Below are 20,010 nucleotides of genomic sequence, written 5' to 3'. Positions count from 1 at the left end.
CACAGGTGTCCTTCTCACAACTCTTCCTCACACATTCCCTTCCTTACATATGTTATCAGAGAGGCACAGCCACCATCGCTAATTGGCTCAGCCTTGGCCAGAGGCCGGTCTGACTTGGAGCCAGGGGAGCTTCGAGAAGCTTCTCACAGGGGCCAGCACTGTTGCACCCTGCCCCGCTACCAAAAACCCGGCACACACACAAACCCAGCACAAGCTGTCCCAACTCCCATCACAGAATCGTTAAGACCTCTGCTGTGCAGCTCTGTGGTGTTTCCATCTGAGATTGCTGAAGAGGCACAAGGCATTCGTGGTGGAGTTCCAGCAGCTGGGAAGAGCCTGCCAGTCACTGTGTGGCTTTGCATCCTCCAGATGTTCTTTGTGCCAGTCGTGAGGGAAGGTGAGGGCGTGCGAAGGCCTTGGTCATGCTCAGTGTGGGCTTTAGTGCTGGGGCTTGGTGTTGTGGTGGAGAAATGTGTGGGTACTGTGGCCGCGATCCTCCGAGTGGCACGGAGTAGGGCTTGGGGCAGTCAGGGGGAGGGTGACTTTGAGTGGGGAAGAGTCTTTCCTGAGGAAATGGAGATGCTGTGTAGAACATGGAGTGTGTCACTGGGGAAGAACTGGAGGATGTGTGCTCAGCTGTGGAGATGCCATTTCCCAGGGCTTGGGATAGAGGATTGCAGTAGAAAGCCTTGGGAAGACGCCCGGCGCACCGTGCTGCTTGCCTGGGATACTCTCAGGACCTCCAGAAGCGCTGCATGTCCTCGTGCCTTGGTGTTCTCTGTACGGTTCCTGTCAGATGAGCAGACATCTGCCATACTCAGCTTGGAGCTCTCCCTTTGGATGGGGAATGGTGTTGGTCAAACTGGAGCTTTTCCAAATTTCAATCACATTTGGCCAGCCTTCTCTGAGCCTCTCCTTGGTTACCTGTCTGCTCTTAGTCCTGCTACGGAGAGGAACAAGTTTTGTCTGTATACAAGACGTTGTCAAACCTTGTGTTTCAACAGAGCAGAATGGATCCTTTGCTTTTCGTCTCTCCTCTCACAAAAAACTTCCATCCATTTTTTTTTTTCCTTCTCTCACATTGGTAAGGTGGATGAAATGCAGACTGCTGAATTTTGGCAGCTGTTGGGTGTCAGAGTTTCAGGCAGTTGTCCATCAGTGTGGGGAATGGCTTTTTGAGTCTCCTGAGCTGAGGTTGATGTTGAGGGAACGTCCTTAGCTTTGAGGTGTCCCTCCTGCTTCCCCTGTGACAGAAGTGCATGAGGGGCACTGGGCATTGTCCACTTTTTGCAGAACATGAGCCATTTTCTCCTGTCCAGCTTCCCCAGAAACACTGATAATGTTAAGGGAAAATATCCTTGAAATCCAATTCCCCTTCCTGAAAATGTTTCATTTCTGAAGAAGCACCCAGTGATGCTCCAGGTAAGTCGCTCACACCTACAGTGGATGTGTTTGAGAGACAGATGTGCTTTTGTTCCTGCTCAGCTGCGGCATTTTCCTGTTGGATCGAGCGAAGGTTGCCTGGGTTGTAATGCCTGTAGGGCTGGAGCAGCAAAGCACCACTGCCTGCTCTCGTTCCTCTGCTGCTGCTTCCAGGCACGGTGGGAGCAGGCGGCAGCCGGGACAGGTGGAGGAGGGACCTTAATGTGTTTGTGGGAGTGGATGTGTTGGGCATCCAGAAGATGTTCTCAGTGAAAATGCCGCGGTGTTTCCTGGGTGGCTTTTGTTTGGCTGTGTGATGCGTGGATCATGCTAATGCTGAGAGATATTCCGTGGGGACCAATGCCCCTGGGTACGGAGGTTCTTGCTGTGTTGTTCTGGCAGTACCTGAGTTCCTGAAAGGGGAAGTAAGAGCTGGACAGTCATTGCGCAGGTGGGAAATGAGTGAGGAAGAAGAGTTCTTCCCCAAGGTACATGAAGAGTGCTGGGGAGCTGTGGTTGCCCCGTGCTTTGTGAGCCTTCCTGGAGGGTTGTCGTGGTGGGCTGTGATGGGTTTGAGTTCACAACTGAGTCAGATCCGGTTTTTTGGATGTTGAAGTACCTGGGTCTTGGGCTTGTGTTTCAGAGGGTGGTGGATTGTGTTCGGATGTCACGGAGCTGTTCTTTGCCATGTGATTGCCTTGCTGTGTTATCTGCCGGGTCCCGGAGAGGACTGGAGGCTGAGGAGTGTGGCCTTCATGCCGAGGGGAGGGGAAGTTGCAGGTGCATGGACCGTAGGAAGGTGCTAGGGAAGAGGAACGAGAGCTCTTGCCAAAGGGCGTGTCCCTCCTTCATGGCGAGCATGGTGCAGCTATTTTTAAAACATTTTGGTAAAGGAAGAAATGAAGAGACAAGGATGGAAGCAGAAGAGAAATAGAGACAAAGAAAGGTCAGAGCGGGGCAAAAGGGAAAAGGCAGAGAGAAAGGAAGAGAGTAAAGAAGAGAGAAGAGAAAGGAGGAAAGAAACATAAAGGAGCAAATAAAAAGGAAGGAAAGGAAGGACTCCTTGCAAGCAAGCAAGCAAGAAGAGATGATTGAGGAAGATTCCCAGCATGCACTGATGTTATCTCGAGATGCTGAATGGAGTTGAGGAACTCGGCATCCTCGGTACTGGGGGCACTCTGCAAGGCTTGGTGAAGGGTGGTGAGGAAGAGGAAGGAGAGCTCTTTCCACGGGACATGTCCATGCTTCACTGTGAGCATGGTGTAGACATTTGGGAAAGATTTTGATAAATAAGAAGAACAGAGGAGACAAGGATGGAAACAGAAGAGGAGGGTAGGCAAAACTGAAACAGGGGAAAGAAGGAAAGAGAAGGGGAAGAGAGAAAAAGGGTGAGAAAAATAAAATGTCAGAAGGAAATGCACATGGAAAGGAAAAAGAATGGAAGGACCGACACTATGCAAGTAAAAAGCAAGCCAGGAAGGAAGGAAGGACGATGACACGGAGGAGTGAGAATGGAACCGTAAAGGCGATGAGCGGCACGCACCGACCTGAGCTCTCGGCGCTGAACAGAGCTGGTCCCCGAGAGCCTCGGCCTTGGCTCGAGTCCCGCGCTCCGGCGCTGCTGCCCCGTCATTAGCGCCGATGGGTGCGACTCTGCTGGTCTCGGCCGCGGAGGCGGCGGCTGGTGAGCTGCGATCGGGGGGAAAGAAGAGAGAAGGGTGGAAAGAGAAGGGCAAGGGGCGGAGAGAGCGGGGGGCGGCAGGGCAAGCCCGAGCAGGAGAAGGAAGAGAAGAGGAAGACGGGAGAGAAGAAAGAGCGAAGAGAAGGAGGAGAGGGACGGTCGTGGAAAGAGACGAACCGAGTCGGAAGAGAAAGGAAGAAACGGTCAGGAAAAGGGAGCGGGAGGCGGCAAGAGGAAAGCGTGCGAGGGCGAGCGAGGGCTGTGTGCAAGCAGAGAGCGCTGCAGGAGGAGAAAGCAAGAGCGAAGGAGCGGGCAGAAGGGCGGTCAGGGCCGGGAGAGGGGCTGAGCAGGTCGGGGCCGGCGGCGCGGGCGCTCGTGGGCAGCGCGTGAGGCGGCGGAGCAGCACACGGTGTCGCTGCAGGCTCAGAAACGGCGGCTCGGCTCGGGCGGCTCCGCCCCGGTGCGGCGGAGAGCCCGGCTGTGAGCGCGGGGGGGCGGCGCGGGGCGGGCAGGAGAGCCGGGGCGTGCGGACGGCGGCGGGGAGCCGTGCGGGGCCCGGGCGGGTGCCGGCGGCGGCGGCGGCGGCGGCGATGGGCGTGTGCGGGGCGCCCGCGGTGCGGGTGCTGGTGCTGGCGGCGGCCTGGGCGCTGGGCGGCGGGCAGGTGCGCTACTCGGTGCCGGAGGAAGCCAAGGCCGGGACGGTGGTGGGCCGGCTGGCGCAGGACCTGGGCCTGGAGGCGGGCGAGGCGGAGGCGCGGCGGCTGCGGCTGGTGGCGCAGGGCCGGCGGGCGAGCGTGGAGGTGAGCGGGGCGAGCGGGGCGCTGGTGGTGAGCTCGCGGCTGGACCGGGAGGAGCTGTGCGGGAAGAGCGCGCCGTGCGCCCTGCGCCTGGAGGTGCTGGTGGAGCGGCCGCTGCGCGTCTTCCACGTGGAGCTGGAGGTCACCGACATCAACGACAACGCCCCGCTCTTCCCCGCCGCCCGCAGAAACCTCAGCATCGCGGAACTGTCGCTGCCGGGCTCTCGGTTCCCGCTGGAGGGCGCGTCGGATGCGGATATCGGGGCCAACGCGCAGCTCTCCTACACCCTCAGCCCCAGCGAGCACTTCTCCCTGGATTTACAAAAGACCGAGGAGGACGTTGAGTCCTTATTTCTTGTGCTTAGGAAACCTCTGGACCGCGAGACGGTGCCCGTGCACCGGCTGGTGGTGACGGCGAGTGACGGGGGCCGGCCGTCGCTGACGGGCACGATGGAGCTGGTGGTGTCAGTGCTGGACGCCAACGACAACGCGCCCCAGTTCAACCAGTCGGTGTATAAAGTGAAGCTTCTGGAAAATACGGAACGCGGCACTTTAGTGATCAGAGTAAACGCCACGGATTTGGATGAGGGAACGAACAGGAATATCTCGTATTCTCTCGGGCAGTTTTTTCCTCAGGAAGGAAGAGACGTTTTCGGGATCGACAGAAAGAGCGGAGAGATTCGTCTTAGGGGTGACTTGGACTTTGAGAATGTTGGTCTTTATCGTCTGCAAGTGGATGCAGCGGATCAGGGCAACCCCCCGCTGTCGGGTCACTGCAAGGTGGTGGTGGAGGTGCTGGACGTGAACGACAACGCGCCCGAGGTGTGGGTGACGTCGCTGTCGGTGCCGGTGGCGGAGGACGCGCCGGTGGGGACGGTGGTGGCGCTGCTGAGCGTGTCGGACCGGGACTCGGGGGCGAACGGGCGGGTGCGCTGCGCGGTGTGGCCGGCGGCGCCGTTCGGGCTGGTGGCGACGTTCGCGGGCTCGTACTCGCTGGTGCTGCGGGAGGCGCTGGACCGGGAGCGGGTGTCGGAGTACGAGGTGGAGGTGCGGGCGGAGGACGGCGGGGCGCCGCCGCTGCGCGCCAGGCGCGGGGTGCGGGTGCCGGTGTCGGACGTGAACGACAACGCGCCGGCGTTCGCGCAGGCCGTGTACACGGTGCTGGCGCGGGAGAACAACGCGGCGGGCGCGGAGCTGGCGCGGCTGTGGGCGCGGGACCCGGACGAGGCGGGCAACGGGCGCGTGAGCTACTCGGTGTGGGAGGGCGGCGGCGGGGGCGCGGCGGCGGGCGGCGGGTGGCGGGCGGCGTCGAGCTACGTGTCGGTGGACGCGGAGAGCGGGCGGCTGTGGGCGCTGCAGCCGCTGGACTACGAGGAGGTGCAGGTGCTGCAGTTCGAGGTGCGGGCGGTGGACGCGGGGGAGCCGCCGCTGTGCGGCAACGCCACGGTGCAGCTCTTCGTGGTGGACGAGAACGACAACGCGCCGGCGCTGCTGCCGGCAGCCGGCGGCGGGCCGGGGCCCGGGGCCGCGGGCTCGGCGGCGTCGGGGCCGGGCTCGGGGGCGTGGTGGGCGTGGGCGGCGTGGGGGGCGCCGGCGGGGCAGGTGGTGGCGAAGATCCGCGCGGTGGACGCGGACTCGGGCTACAACGCGTGGCTGCGCTACGAGCTGTGGGAGCCGCGGGGGAAGGGCCCGTTCCGCGTGGGGCTGTACAGCGGCGAGGTGAGCACGGCGCGGGCGCTGGAGGAGGCGGACGGCCCGCGGCAGAGGCTGGTGATCGTGGTGCGGGACCACGGGGAGCCGGCGCGCTCGGCCACGGCCACGCTGAGCGTGTCGCTGGTGGAGGGCGCCGAGGCGGCGCTGGCGGCCGCGGGCTCGTCCTCGTCGTCCTCGTCGGGGTCGGGGCTGCGGGCGGCGGAGGGCGGCCCGGCGGCGGCGGCGGCGGCGGCGGCGGCGGCGACGAACGTGTGGCTGGTGGTGGCCATCTGCGCGGTGTCGAGCCTGTTCCTGCTGGCGGTGGTGCTGTACGGGGCGTCGCGGTGGGCGCCGCGGGCGGCCGTGCTGTCGGGGCCCGGGCCGGCGACGCTGGTGTGCGCCAGCGAAGTGGGGAGCTGGTCGTACTCGCAGCGGCAGAGCCGGAGCCTGTGCGTGGCGGACGGCGCGGGCAAGAGCGACCTGATGGTTTTCAGCCCCAACTTCCCGCCGCCGCCCGGCCCCGCGGCGAAGGAGACGCAGCCGGAGCCGCCCGCTCTGCTGGACACGGTCAGTGGCCCTCCCTCCTTCCCTCTCTCCCTGCCTCCCTCTTTCCCTCCGTCCCTCTGTCGCCTGCCGGCCCTTCCCCCGACGCCCCTTGCCCGCTGCCGCCCTTCTGGCGCGTCCCGTGGGCAGGCGCTGGTGGGAGCCGGGCTCATCCCGCGGGGCCTGCGGGCGGTGGGTGCGTGGCGGGGGCTGACGGGTGGTGGTGGCACCTTTGCCTCTGCCCTCGCGTCCTCCCCGCAGCCCCGGGGCTCTTGCTGCAGGTGGGGGATTGGGGGGTAAGTGAAGGTGTTGCCGCCGCCAGCAGCAGCAGCAGTTCCCGTCCTCCGCTGGGCTTTGCTGTTGTGGGTGGCAGTTGTCGTCCCGTTCAGTCAAGTCACTGCCACTTGCGGGGAGAGGTGCCACGACGTGGGCTTTGGGGCCGCTCTTGCTTCCTGATGTGTGGCATTTGCACCCGAGCTTGCTGAAGGAGTGCAGGACACGCCGGCTGTGGTGGTGATGGTCCCCAGGCACTCTGTACTGCCTTCTTACCACTGCTGAGTGGGCTGGTATCAGTTTTGGTTTCCTGTTGTTCCCCCTCCTCGTCTCTCATCTCATTCTTTGTTTCCCTCTGCATATCAGAAGAAGACAAGAATGGGAGATGATGTGTTTGTCTTGAGAACACGTGTCCCAGAGTGGGGAGCAGTGGTTGATCAGAGAAAAGCCTGAGGCAGGAAGGGCACCGAATGTTCCTGCCCAGGATCCTTTCCCAGGCTCCAAGGTTCTGCAGTTGGAGGCCTTCTTGATCTTGGTATAGTGTGTGGTACTGAAATGCCCACACAGTCTCTTGAGGTTATGAAGATCTTGCAGCAGAGGCAGTGCCTTGTGCTGCTGCCTGCCTGACGTAGGAATGTGTTGGTAAGGGGGGTGATGTTCAGACTTCTGAATCCTGTCTGATTGACCTTTTCCTTCTTGTCTTGAGAAAGGGGTTGTGGGAGGGTAGCGCTTCAGCCTGCTGTCCTTGTGTAGTGGTGGGCATCCATAGCAGCTTCTACAGCCATTGATGGTTCGTTGCTTCTCCTCAGGTGGGATTTGTAAGTGGATGGGTTGAGGGGGCCGGTGTAATCTGTGTGTGTTTGATCACGCACTTCATACCTTGTCCTCGTGTCCAGTGTTTCACCACTGTGGCCATGAAGTGTGAGCCGTTGTCACTTTGACTTCATTCAAGGATGATTGTCCTTTGACAAGATGTCATTTAAATGAGATGCTGGGGGATGTGGTGTAGGGGAGAACTTTGTAGAATAGGGCTGATGGTTGAAGTCGATGATCCCAAGGGTCTTTTCCAACCTGGATGATTTTGTGATTCTGTGATTGACCTTTTCCTTCTTGTTTTGAGAAAGGGGTTGTGGGAGGGTAGCGCTTCAGCCTGCTGTCCTTGTGTGGTGATGGGCATCCATAGGAGCTTTTAAATCCATTGATGTTGCCATGACAGTTCGTTGCTCCTCTTCAGGTGGGATTTGTAAGTGGATGGTTTGAGGGGGCCGGTGTAATCTGTGTGTGTTTGATCACGCACATAGTACCTTCTCTTCGTGTCCAGTGTTTCACCACTGTGGCCATGAAATGTGAGCCGTTGTCACTTTGAGTTCATTCAAGGATGATTGTCCTTTGACAAGATGTCATTTAAATGAGATGCTGGGGGATGTGGTGTAGGGGAGAACTTTGTAGAATAGGGCTGATGGTTGAAGTCGATGATCCCAAGGGTCTTTTCCAACCTGGATGATTTTGTGATTCTGTGATTGACCTTTTCCTTCTTGTTTTGAGAAAGGGGTTGTGGGAGGGTAGCGCTTCAGCCTGCTGTCCTTGTGTGGTGATGGGCATCCATAGGAGCTTTTAAATCCATTGATGTTGCCATGACAGTTCGTTGCTCCTCTTCAGGTGGGATTTGTAAGTGGATGGTTTGAGGGGGCCGGTGTAATCTCTGTGTGTTTGATCACGCACATAGTACCTTCTCTTCGTGTCCAGTGTTTCACCACTGTGGCCATGAAGTGTGAGCCGTTGTCACTTTGAGTTCATTGAGGAATGGGCAACATACTAAACCATCCTCGCAGAAGAATGTTTGGTCTCCAGTAGCTGTGCTAACAGCTGTGGCCATAGTTAATCCTGACACCACCTCTACTCCTACCAAGATATATCTCCTTCCATGAGGTGTCTTCAAAGGACCGATATAACCAACTTGCCAGGTGCTTCAGGGCCCCTTGCCTTGTTTGATATGCTGGGCCGGCGCTTGATTTGGGTGATTAGCCTTAAGCCTCATTCGACATTGTGGACAAGCCTTAAGAACTGCTTCACATGTTCTCATGACACAGGCCGTCCCCGGGACCGACACCCATAACAGATCTAATTTCCCTGAGTGGCCTCGCTTAATATGTAGCCCCTCAGCCAGCGGATCTAAATCTTCTTTATCACTGTCAACTACCCTAATTTGGGCCAAGTGATCTACCCGTTGCTTCCATGTTGCAGCGAGGGTCCCATGTCTTGCATGGCCCTTTATCCACCCCACCTTTAGGGGTTGTGACTGACCTGTTTCTAACAACTGCTGCCAGTCCTTGGCCCTCCAAACCTCTGTTCGGCCCACTTCCCCCCGAGCGGATTCCCACAGCATATCCACTCTGTAGCACCCTTATAAGTTGCGCAGGCGTTGGTGTAAATCACAGCGGCACCATTCTCTGCCACCAGCAAGAGGGCACGCAACTCTCGCGCCTGCGCGCTCTGTTCTCCCTCCTCTATGTTCTTTTTACTGTACCAGTTTCCAAGGCTGTTGCTTTATATTGCCATTTTAATCCCACTCGGCAGGTGGAGGCCTCAGTAAAGCACACTCCTTGTGTCCCTGAACCTGCAGTCAGTTCAGGTGCCTCCTTGACTGGGGAAGGTTTACAGGGTTGGCCTAACAAACCCAAATCTGGGTTTATAGGCTGTTGCAGCTTGGAGATACTGACTGGACCCTCTCTTAATGGCAGTAACCGACTATCTCCCTCTAAATAAGCATGCCGTGGCGGCCTGGGCTACCCCTCAAATTTAAAAGAAGAAAATACCCTACAATATCCTGCATGGTACGCAACCTCTCTGCTTCCTTAACTGCCGTTTCCTTAGACGAAGTGGAAGAAAATAGCAAAGATCTAGCTGGTCCCCACGGTCCCTTTGGAAACACACCGCAAAAGGAGGCATGTTCTGCAAATCCCCACTCCACCCTCAACGGATCCTGTGGGTATAAGGGCCGCAACTTCTGGCAGGTCTTAAGTTCCTCCTTTAAAATACTCAGGGCCTCTGTATGTTGTGGAGTCCAGTCCCTCTCTATTTTTTCAAAGCAGAACATATAAAGGACGAGCAATCACCGACAACCCCAGTATATGCTTTCTCCAGTAACCCAATGTAATGGCCTCAAGGTACGCCAGGGAAGGTTCAGACTGGATATTAGGAAGTATTTCTTTTCAGAATGGGTAGTCAGGTGTTGGAATGGGCTGCCCAGGGAGGTGGAGGAGTCCCCATCCCTGGAGGTATTTAAGAGTCAGTTTCACATAGCACTTAGGGATATGGTGTAGTTGAGAACTGTCAATGTTAGGCTAATGGTTGGACTAGATGATCTTCAAGGTCTTTTCCAAACTAGACGATTCTGTGATTCTGTGATTCTGTACCTAGCAGGTGCTGTAATTCTGCCTTATTACCTGGAATTTGCCCCTTTTCCATAGCTGATAGGGTATCATCAGGTACTGCAACTGCTCCAGCCACCCACCAAGCTCCTAAAATGTAATTGCTTGCCCAGGACCTTGACATTTAGAGAGCAGAATATCTAGTCCCTTCTTAGTTAACAGGTCCCAGATGGTTTCAGCCACTTGCCCTACCTGTTCTTTACTATCTCCACCAACCAAAATGTCATCTGTATACAGATATATATGGACACCCAACGGCATCTCCACTGTGTCGAGCAGTTTGGCCAAAGCGTTCTGAGCAGTAGTGGGGGAATGTTTATATCCTGTGGGAGGCAATTAAAGGTGTATTGTGTCCCTTCCCAAGTAAAGGCAAACTGGGGCTTATCCTCGTCCCTTAGGGGAATCATAGAAAACATCTTTAACCTCTACAGCAGCCATCCATGGGCGAGCTGCTGCCTGTATTGCTGTTAGTGGTGATGTTATATTTGGGACAGCAGCTGTTAAAGGGGGGGTGTAACTACTCAATCTCCAGTAGTCGATCATTAGCCATCACCGCCCATCTGGATTACAGACTGGCCAAACTGGAGAACTGTAAGGGGAATGGGTGCGACTTATGAACACTCTTTTCTCAAGATCTGTAATTACCTCTAAAACACCACTTTGGCAGCAGTTGGCAATGGATATTGAGAGACACGGGTTACTTTAGATCGTGGTAGTAAAGGAGCAACCTGCAAAGTTCTTACAGGAGTCACCCCTGTTCCTCTTCCTCCAAACCTCCACACTCTACCATGTGGTAAATACCATTTTTTACCTGCCAACACATCAAACCCGAATAAATTTCCCTTATAAGGGCTTAAAGCCAACCCCACAGCTGTCATCCTCTTTTCCCCTGGTAAGATACCCCTGTAAGATTTCCATCTGAGATTACTGAAGCATTGCCAAACACGAAGGGTGAGCTGCGGAGAGTCTGCTGGACACCGTCCATGCGATACCAGCTGTATGTACTTCTGTGGTGCCATCATTGATGAAAGCGCCCACAAAAGCTGGACTGAAAGGAAACGGTGGCATGTTCATGGAGGTGAATGTGTCAGTGGCAGTGAGTAGGGCCTGGGCATCTCCTGATGTGAAGGGTGACCTGGAGCAGTGGGAAGAGTTCCCTGACGGAAGTGGAAATGTTTGGGAAGAGCATGGGCCATGACATAAACCAAGAATGAGAGATGATGTGCTTGTGTTGAGAACGCGTGTCGCAGACTGTGGAATGGAGGATGCCTGGAGGAAAGCATGAGGCAGGATGGGCAGAGAGTGTTCCTTTGCAAGACCCTTTCCCAGGCTCTAAGGTGCAGACTTGGAGACCTCCTGGATTTGGAGAAGGTTACATGGTATTGAAATGTCTACAATGTCCTTTGAGGTTATGAAGATCTCCACCAGAGACAGTCCCTCGTGCTGCTACGTGGTTGCCGTAGGGAATGTGCTGGTAAGAGGAGATGAGATGCAGAGTGATGGCCGTTATCTGATGAACCATTTCCCGCTGGTTTTGAGAAGAGTGTTGTGGGCGGGCAGCACTTCAGCCCGCTGTCCTTGTGTAGTGGTGGGCATCCATAGCAGCTTCCACATGCGTTGATGTTGCCGTGATGGTTCCTTGCTCCTCCTTGGGCAGGATTTGTAAGCGGGTGTGAGGAGGAGGTGGGTGTAATCTGTGTGTGCTTGATTTCCCCTCCTTCTGCACTTGCACAGTCGGCCTCGGCAGAGATGGTGTGTCCCCTTGTCATGCTTAACTCCGATATGTGCACGTTGGTGCCAAATCCTTCACAGCAGCCCAGCTCTGGTTTTCTGTGGTACAAATTCCCCCACCCAGTTGACATCGTGGGTGCGCTGGTGCTTCAGCGTTTGGTGTGGTTGTCCTGAAGAATGAAACCCGTGTGGACTGGGATCAGAGCTGTGTCATGGTTTGAGCCCAGAGGGAAACTGAGCACCAGGCAGCTGTTCACTCAGCCCTTCCCCCTCAGGAATGGGAAGGAGGAAATAAAGTGAAAGGCTCAGGAATTGGGATAAAGACAGAGAGGGCTGACTCACCCATTATGGTTACAGGCAAAAGGCAGACTCGTTAGGGGAAGAAAAACCATCACTTTGATTCAAACACTAACAATGACAACACTTAACAGAGAGAGTGGGACAGTGAAAGGCATTAACACATCTTAAAGAACACCTTCTGCACCCCTCCCTTCTTCTTGGGCTCAGCTTTGATCCCGACCTCTCTACCTTCTCCCCGCCAGTGGCACAGGGGGCAGGGAATGGGGGGGGGTTACAGCCAGTCCGCCACTCCTCCCTCCTCAGAGGGCAGAAACCTCACATTCCCCTGCTCGTGCGTGGTGTCTCTCTCACAGGAGACAGTGTTCTGCGAGGTTTCTCCAACATGAGTTGATACAAGGAAACGCTCACCTTCTTTGCAATGTATTTACTTATAGCAACTTATAATGATTTCTGAATATTGCTTAATAATCCTGCTTGCCCTGAGTGCTCTGTGGAAGCTCACCAAGGACTACTGTGTTCATCAAAACTAAGCAGTTTTCTGTGGAAACTTACCAAGAATTACCATGTTCGGCAAAAATATGCTTCTTGTGCTTGGAAAGCAGATGTGCTCTAACTAGTTTAGTCTTGGTAATGAATAAGATAGCCATATATGGATGGTCGAAATGGATACACTGGTACTTTTAGATAAGATCGAATGAGTAAACCGGCTGAAAACACTCTTGTTATTCAAGAAATTGGCTGAGAGAATCTGCACATGCTCCGAGGAGAAGTACAAGGTGAGGAGGACTGTGAGCCTTCCTCCAACAGACCCCGGAGACGCCCCCCAGGAGGCAACATGCAGGTGCAAAGAGAATATAAACTGCTGACACCAGCCTCTAGAGCTAACCCAGCCTCACTCATGCATGTGGATATTTGTGTTATGTAACCAATGAATATGTATATGCACACTCGATAAGTTTTTGGTAAAATGTGCTGGGGGGGTGCAAGCTTTGTGGAGAAATCCCCTTGCACCCCGGTGCCGGAGTAAACATACCTGCTGTATAACTCTCTGAGTGTAGAGTCTGTTTCCACAAATCGGAGTCCTTCCCAGGCCGCAGGCAGATCTCTGCTCCGCCATGGACCTCCATGGGTGGTGGTGGGGGCCCTGCATCTCACCCCGGGATACAGGGGGGGTGTCTCTGCACTGACTCACCTCCCCCCTTCCTCCTCCTTTCTTCCTCTGACCTCGGTGTTCACACAGGTGTCCTTCTCACAACTCTTCCTCACACATTCCCTTCCTTACATATATTATCAGAGAGGCACAGCCACCATCGCTAATTGGTTCAGCCTTGGTCAGAGTTGGGTCAACTTGGAGCCAGGGGAGCTTCAAGAAGCTTCTCACAGGGGCCACCGCTGTTGCAGCCTCCCCCGCTACCAAAAACCCGGCACACACACAAACCCAGCACAAGCTGTCCCAACTCCCATCACAGAATCGTTAAGACCTCTGCTGTGCAGCTCTGTGGTGTTTCCATCTGAGATTGCTGAAGAGGCACAAGGCATTCGTGGTGGAGTTCCAGCAGCTGGGAAGAGCCTGCCAGTCACTGTGTGGCTTTGCATCCCTCCAGATGTTCTTTGTGCCAGTCGTGAGGGAAGGTGAGGGCGTGCGAAGGCCTGGGTCATGCTCAGTGTGGGCTTTAGTGCTGGGGCTTGGTGTTGTGGTGGAGAAATGTGTGGGTACTGTGGCCGCGATCCTCCGAGTGGCACGGAGTAGGGCTTGGGGCAATCAGGGGGAGGGTGACTTTGAGTGGGGAAGCGTCTTTCCTGAGGAAATGGAGATGCTGTGTAGAACATGGAGTGTGTCACTGGGGAAGAACTGGAGGATGTGTGCTCAGCTGTGGAGATGCCGTTTCCCAGGGCTTGGGATAGAGGATTGCAGTAGAAAGCCTTGGGAAGACGCCCGGCGCACCGTGCTGCTTGCCTGGGATCCTCTCAGGACCTCCACAAGCGCTGCATGTCCTCGTGCCTTGGTGTTCTCTGTACGGTTCCTGTCAGATGAGCAGACATCTGCCATACTCAGCTTGGAGCCCTCCCCTTGGATGGGGAATGGTGTTGGTCAAACCAGAGCTTTTCCAAATTTCAATCACATTTGGCCAGCCTTCTCTGAGCCTCTCCTTGGTTACCTGTCTGCTCTTAGTCCTGCTACGGAGAGGAACAAGTGTTGTCTGTATCCAAGAAGTTTGCAAACCTTGTGTTTCAACACAGCAGAATGGGATCCTTTGCTTTTCTTCTCTCCTCTTACCAAAAACTTCCATCCTTTTTTTTTTTTTTTTTCCCATTCTCTCACATTGGTAACGTGGATGAAATGCAGACTGCTGAATTTTGGCAGCTGTTGGGTGTCAGAGTTTCAGGCAGTTGTCCATCAGTTTGGGGAATGGCTTCGCGAGTCTCCTGAGCTAAGGTTGACGTTGAGAGAATGTCCTTAGCTTTGAGGTGTCCCTCCTGCTTCCCCTGTGACAGAAGTGTATGAGGGGCACTGGGCATTGTCCACTTTTTGCAGAACATGAGCCATTTTCTCCTGTCCAGCTTCCCCAGAAACGCAGATAAAGTTAAGGGAAAATATCCTTGAAATCCAATTCCCCTCCCCTGAAAGTGTTTCATTTCTGAAGAAGCACTCAGTGATGCTCCAGGTAAGTCGCTCACACCTACAGTGGATGTGTTTGAGAGACAGATGTGCTTTTGTTCCTGCTCAGCTGCGGCATTTTCCTGTTGGATCGAGCGAAGGTTGCCTGGGTTGTAATGCCTGTAGGGCTGGAGCAGCAAAGCACCACTGCCTGCTCTCGTTCCTCTGCTGCTGCTTCCAGGCACGGTGGGAGCAGGCGGCAGCCGGGACAGGTGGAGGAGGGACCTTAATGTGTTTCTGGGAGTGGATGTGTTGGGCATCCAGAAGATGTTCTCAGTGGGGAGCTGTGGTTGCCCCGTGCTTTGTGAGCCTTCCTGGAGAGTTGTCGTGGTGGGCTGTGATGGGTTTGAGTTCCCAACTGAGAGACTCCCCTGGGCTGTTTGGCTCCGGTTTTCTTGGATGTTGAAGTACCTGGGGCTTGGGCTTGTGTTTCAGAGGGTGGTGGATTGTGTTCGGATGTCACGGAGCTGTTCTTTGCCATGTGATTGCCTTGCTGTGTTATCTGCCGGGTCCCGGAGAGGACTGGAGGCTGAGGAGTGTGGCCTTCATGCCGAGGGGAGGGGAAGTTGCAGGTGCATGGACCGTAGGAAGGTGCTAGGGAAGAGGAACGAGAGCTCTTGCCAAAGGGCGTGTCCCTCCTTCATGGCGAGCCTGGTGCAGCTATTTTTAAAACATTTTGGTAAAGGAAGAAATGAAGAGACAAGGATGGAAGCAGAAGAGAAGGAGAGACAAAGAAAGGTCAGAGCGGGGCAAAAAGAAAAAGGCAGAGAGAAAGGAAGAGAGGAAAGAAGAGAGAAGAGAAAGGAGGAAAGAAGGAGTAAAAAAAAAAGAAGGAAAGGAAGGACTCCTTGCAAGCAAGCAAGCAAGAAGAGATGATTGAGGAAGATTCCCAGCATGCACTGATGTTATCTCGAGATGCTGAATGGAGTTGAGGAACTCGGCATCCTCGGTACTGCGGGGCACTCTGCAAGGCTTGGTGAAGGGTGGTGAGGAAGAGGAAGGAGAGCTCTTTCCACGGGACATGTCCATGCTTCATTGCGAGCATGGTGTAGACATTTGGGAACATTTTGGTAGCGAAGAAGAACAGAGGAGACAAGGATGGAAACAGAAGAAGAGGCTAGGCAAAACTAAGACGTGGGAAAGTAGGAAAGGAAAGAGAGAAAAAGGGCGAGAAAAAGAGAATATCAGAAAGCAACGAAGATGAAAAGTAAAAAAGGAGGGAAGCATTGACACTATGCAAGTAAAAAGCAAGCCAGGAAGGAAGGAAGGACGATGACACGGAGGAGAAAGAAAGAAATCGTAAAGGGACGACACGCACCAACCTGAGCTCTCGGCGCTGAACAGAGCTGGTCCCCGAGAGCCTCGGCCTTGGCTCGAGTCCCGCGCTCCGGCGCTGCTGCCCCGTCATTAGCGCCGATGGGTGCGACTCTGCTGGTCTCGGCCGCGGAGGCGGCGGCTGGTGAGCTGCGATCGGGGGGAAAGAAGAGAGAAGGGTGGAAAGAGAAGGGCAAGGGGCGGAGAGAGCGGGGGGCGGCAGGGCAAGCCCGAGCAGGAGAAGGAAGAGAAGAGGAAGACGGGAGAGAAGAAAGAGCGAAGAGAAGGAGGAGAGGAACGATGGTGGATAGAGACGAACCGTGTCGCGTGAGGCGGCGGAGCAGCACACGGTGTCGCTGCAGGCTCAGAAACGGCGGCTCGGCTCGGGCGGCTCCGCCCCGGTGCGGCGGAGAGCCCGGCTGTGAGCGCGGGGGGGCGGCGCGGGGCGGGCAGGAGAGCCGGGGCGTGCGGGCGGCGGCGGGGAGCCGTGCGGGGCCCGGGCGGGTGCCGGCGGCGGCGGCGGCGATGGGCTTGTGCGGGGCGCCCGCGGTGCGGGTGCTGGTGCTGGCGGCGGCCTGGGCGCTGGGCGGCGGGCAGGTGCGCTACTCGGTGCCGGAGGAAGCCAAGGCCGGGACGGTGGTGGGCCGGCTGGCGCAGGACCTGGGCCTGGAGGCGGGCGAGGCGGAGGCGCGGCGGCTGCGGCTGGTGGCGCAGGGCCGGCGGGCGAGCGTGGAGGTGAGCGGGGCGAGCGGGGCGCTGGTGGTGAGCTCGCGGCTGGACCGGGAGGAGCTGTGCGGGAAGAGCGCGCCGTGCGCCCTGCGCCTGGAGGTGCTGGTGGAGCGGCCGCTGCGCGTCTTCCACGTGGAGCTGGAGGTCACCGACATCAACGACAATGCCCCGCTCTTCCCCGTTAACCAAGAAGCCTTTAATATCGCGGAATCGTCGCTGCCGGGCTCTCGTTTCCCGCTGGAGGGCGCGTCGGATGCGGATATCGGGGCCAACGCGCAGCTCTCCTACACCCTCAGCCCCAGCGAGCACTTCAGTCTCGATCATCAGGGGAATAATGACCAGAGCGCGTCTTTGGCTCTTGTTTTAACGAAACCGTTGGACCGCGAGACGGTTCCCGTGCACCGGCTGGTGGTGACGGCGAGTGACGGGGGCCGGCCGTCGCTGACAGGGACGATGGAGCTGGTGGTGTCGGTGCTGGACGCCAACGACAACGCGCCCCAGTTTAACCAGTCGGTGTATAAAGTGAAAGTCTTGGAGGGTTCAGAGGTCGGGAGTCTGTTAATCACGCTTAGTGCCAGGGATTTGGACGAAGAAATCAATAGTGACATTATATATTTATTTAGTAGGCGTGCCGCCGCTCAAGTAAAAGACATGTTCACTATTGACGAAAAAAAAGGAGAAATCAGACTTCGAGGGATATTAGACTACGAAGAAACGGGTATTTACGAGATTACGGTAGAAGCGAGAGACAAGGGGACGCCGCCGCTGTCGGGTCACTGCAAGGTGGTGGTGGAGGTGCTGGACGTGAACGACAACGCGCCCGAGGTGTGGGTGACGTCGCTGTCGGTGCCGGTGGCGGAGGACGCGCCGGTGGGGACGGTGGTGGCGCTGCTGAGCGTGTCGGACCGGGACTCGGGGGCGAACGGGCGGGTGCGCTGCGCGGTGTGGCCGGCGGCGCCGTTCGGGCTGGTGGCGACGTTCGCGGGCTCGTACTCGCTGGTGCTGCGGGAGGCGCTGGACCGGGAGCGGGTGTCGGAGTACGAGGTGGAGGTGCGGGCGGAGGACGGCGGGGCGCCGCCGCTGCGCGCCAGGCGCGGGGTGCGGGTGCCGGTGTCGGACGTGAACGACAACGCGCCGGCGTTCGCGCAGGCCGTGTACACGGTGCTGGCGCGGGAGAACAACGCGGCGGGCGCGGAGCTGGCGCGGCTGTGGGCGCGGGACCCGGACGAGGCGGGCAACGGGCGCGTGAGCTACTCGGTGTGGGAGGGCGGCGGCGGGGGCGCGGCGGCGGGCGGCGGGTGGCGGGCGGCGTCGAGCTACGTGTCGGTGGACGCGGAGAGCGGGCGGCTGTGGGCGCTGCAGCCGCTGGACTACGAGGAGGTGCAGGTGCTGCAGTTCGAGGTGCGGGCGGTGGACGCGGGGGAGCCGCCGCTGTGCGGCAACGCCACGGTGCAGCTCTTCGTGGTGGACGAGAACGACAACGCGCCGGCGCTGCTGCCGGCAGCCGGCGGCGGGCCGGGGCCCGGGGCCGCGGGCTCGGCGGCGTCGGGGCCGGGCTCGGGGGCGTGGTGGGCGTGGGCGGCGTGGGGGGCGCCGGCGGGGCAGGTGGTGGCGAAGATCCGCGCGGTGGACGCGGACTCGGGCTACAACGCGTGGCTGCGCTACGAGCTGTGGGAGCCGCGGGGGAAGGGCCCGTTCCGCGTGGGGCTGTACAGCGGCGAGGTGAGCACGGCGCGGGCGCTGGAGGAGGCGGACGGCCCGCGGCAGAGGCTGGTGATCGTGGTGCGGGACCACGGGGAGCCGGCGCGCTCGGCCACGGCCACGCTGAGCGTGTCGCTGGTGGAGGGCGCCGAGGCGGCGCTGGCGGCCGCGGGCTCGTCCTCGTCGTCCTCGTCGGGGTCGGGGCTGCGGGCGGCGGAGGGCGGCCCGGCGGCGGCGGCGGCGGCGGCGGCGGCGGCGACGAACGTGTGGCTGGTGGTGGCCATCTGCGCGGTGTCGAGCCTGTTCCTGCTGGCGGTGGTGCTGTACGGGGCGTCGCGGTGGGCGCCGCGGGCGGCCGTGCTGTCGGGGCCCGGGCCGGCGACGCTGGTGTGCGCCAGCGAAGTGGGGAGCTGGTCGTACTCGCAGCGGCAGAGCCGGAGCCTGTGCGTGGCGGACGGCGCGGGCAAGAGCGACCTGATGGTTTTCAGCCCCAACTTCCCGCCGCCGCCCGGCCCCGCGGCGAAGGAGACGCAGCCGGAGCCGCCCGCTCTGCTGGACACGGTCAGTGGCCCTCCCTCCTTAACTCTCTCTCTTCCTCTCTCCCTGCCTCCCTCTCTCCGTCCCTCTGTCGCCTGCCGGCCCTTCCCCCGACGCCCCTTGCCCGCTGCCGCCCTTCTGGCGCGTCCCGTGGGCAGGCGCTGGTGGGAGCCGGGCTCATCCCGCGGGGCCTGCGGGCGGTGGGTGCGTGGCGGGGGCTGAAGGGTGGTTGTGGCACCTTTGCCTCTGCCCTCACGTCCTCCCCGCAGCCCCGGGGCTCTTGCTGGGGCTGCGGTGGTGGGGGGGAAGTGAAGGTGTTGCTGCCGCCAGCAGCAGCAGTTCCCGTCCTCCGCTGGGCTTTGCTGTTGTGGGTGGCAGTTGTCGTCCCGTTCAGTCAAGTCACTGCCGCTTGCGGGGAGAGGTGCCACGACGTGGGCTTTGGGGCCGCTCTTGCTTGCTGGTGTGTGGCATTTGCACCCGAGCTTGCTGAAGGAGTGCAGGACACGCCGGCTGTGGTGGTGATGGTCCCCAGGCACTCTGTACTGTCTTCTTACCGGTGCTGAGTGGGCTGGTATCAGTTTTGGTTTCCTGTTGTTCCCTTTCCTCATCTCTCATCTCATTCTTTGATTCCCTCTGCATATCAGAAGAAGACAAGAATGGGAGATGATGTGTTTGTCTTGAGAACACGTGTCCCAGAGTGGGGAGCAGTGGTTGATCAGAGAAAAGCCTGAGGCAGGAAGGGCACCGAATGTTCCTGCCCAGGATCCTTTCCCAGTCTCCAAGGTTCTGCAGCTGGAGGCCTTCTGGAACTTGAGATAGTGTGTGGTACTGAAATGCCACAGAGTCTCTTGAGGTTATGAAGATCTTGCAGCAGAGCAGTCCCTTGTGCTGCTGCCTGCCTGACGTAGGAATGTGTTGGTAAGGGGGGTGATGTGCAGACTTTTGAATCCTGTTTGATTGACCTTTTCCTTCTTGTCTTGAGAAAGGGGTTGTGGGAGGGTAGCGCTTCAGCCTGCTGTCCTTGTGTGGTGATGGGCATCCATAGCAGCTTCCACATCCATTGATGTGTCCATGACGGTTCGTTGCTTCTCCTCAGGTGGGATTTGTAAGTGGATGTGTTGAGGGGGCCGGTGTAATCTGTGTGTGTTTGATCACGCACTTAATACCTTGTCCTCGTGTCCAGTCTTTCACCACTGTGGC

General features: G+C 57.9%; 1 protein-coding gene and 1 pseudogene across 1 annotated transcript; both read left to right on the top strand.

Moving 5' to 3' along the window:
• Window positions 1–3,063: 3,063 nt before the first annotated feature.
• Window positions 3,064–6,550, top strand: LOC141929197 (protocadherin alpha-3-like). The gene is made up of 2 exons (XM_074838378.1): window positions 3,064–3,106; window positions 3,377–6,550. Exons 1-2 carry the CDS (start codon window positions 3,064–3,066, stop codon window positions 6,433–6,435), a joined length of 3,102 nt encoding a protein of 1,033 aa, XP_074694479.1. The 3' UTR covers window positions 6,436–6,550.
• A 9,593-nt stretch (window positions 6,551–16,143) lies between these two features.
• On the top strand, window positions 16,144–19,032 carry LOC141929196 (protocadherin alpha-5 pseudogene; annotated as a pseudogene).
• Window positions 19,033–20,010: the final 978 nt, after the last annotated feature.

This window comes from Strix aluco, chromosome 13 (assembly GCF_031877795.1).
Source record: "Strix aluco isolate bStrAlu1 chromosome 13, bStrAlu1.hap1, whole genome shotgun sequence".
NCBI lineage: Eukaryota > Metazoa > Chordata > Aves > Strigiformes > Strigidae > Strix > Strix aluco.
The sequence above is the reverse complement of the archived record's forward strand: the minus strand, read 5'-3'. Positions and strand labels throughout refer to the sequence as shown.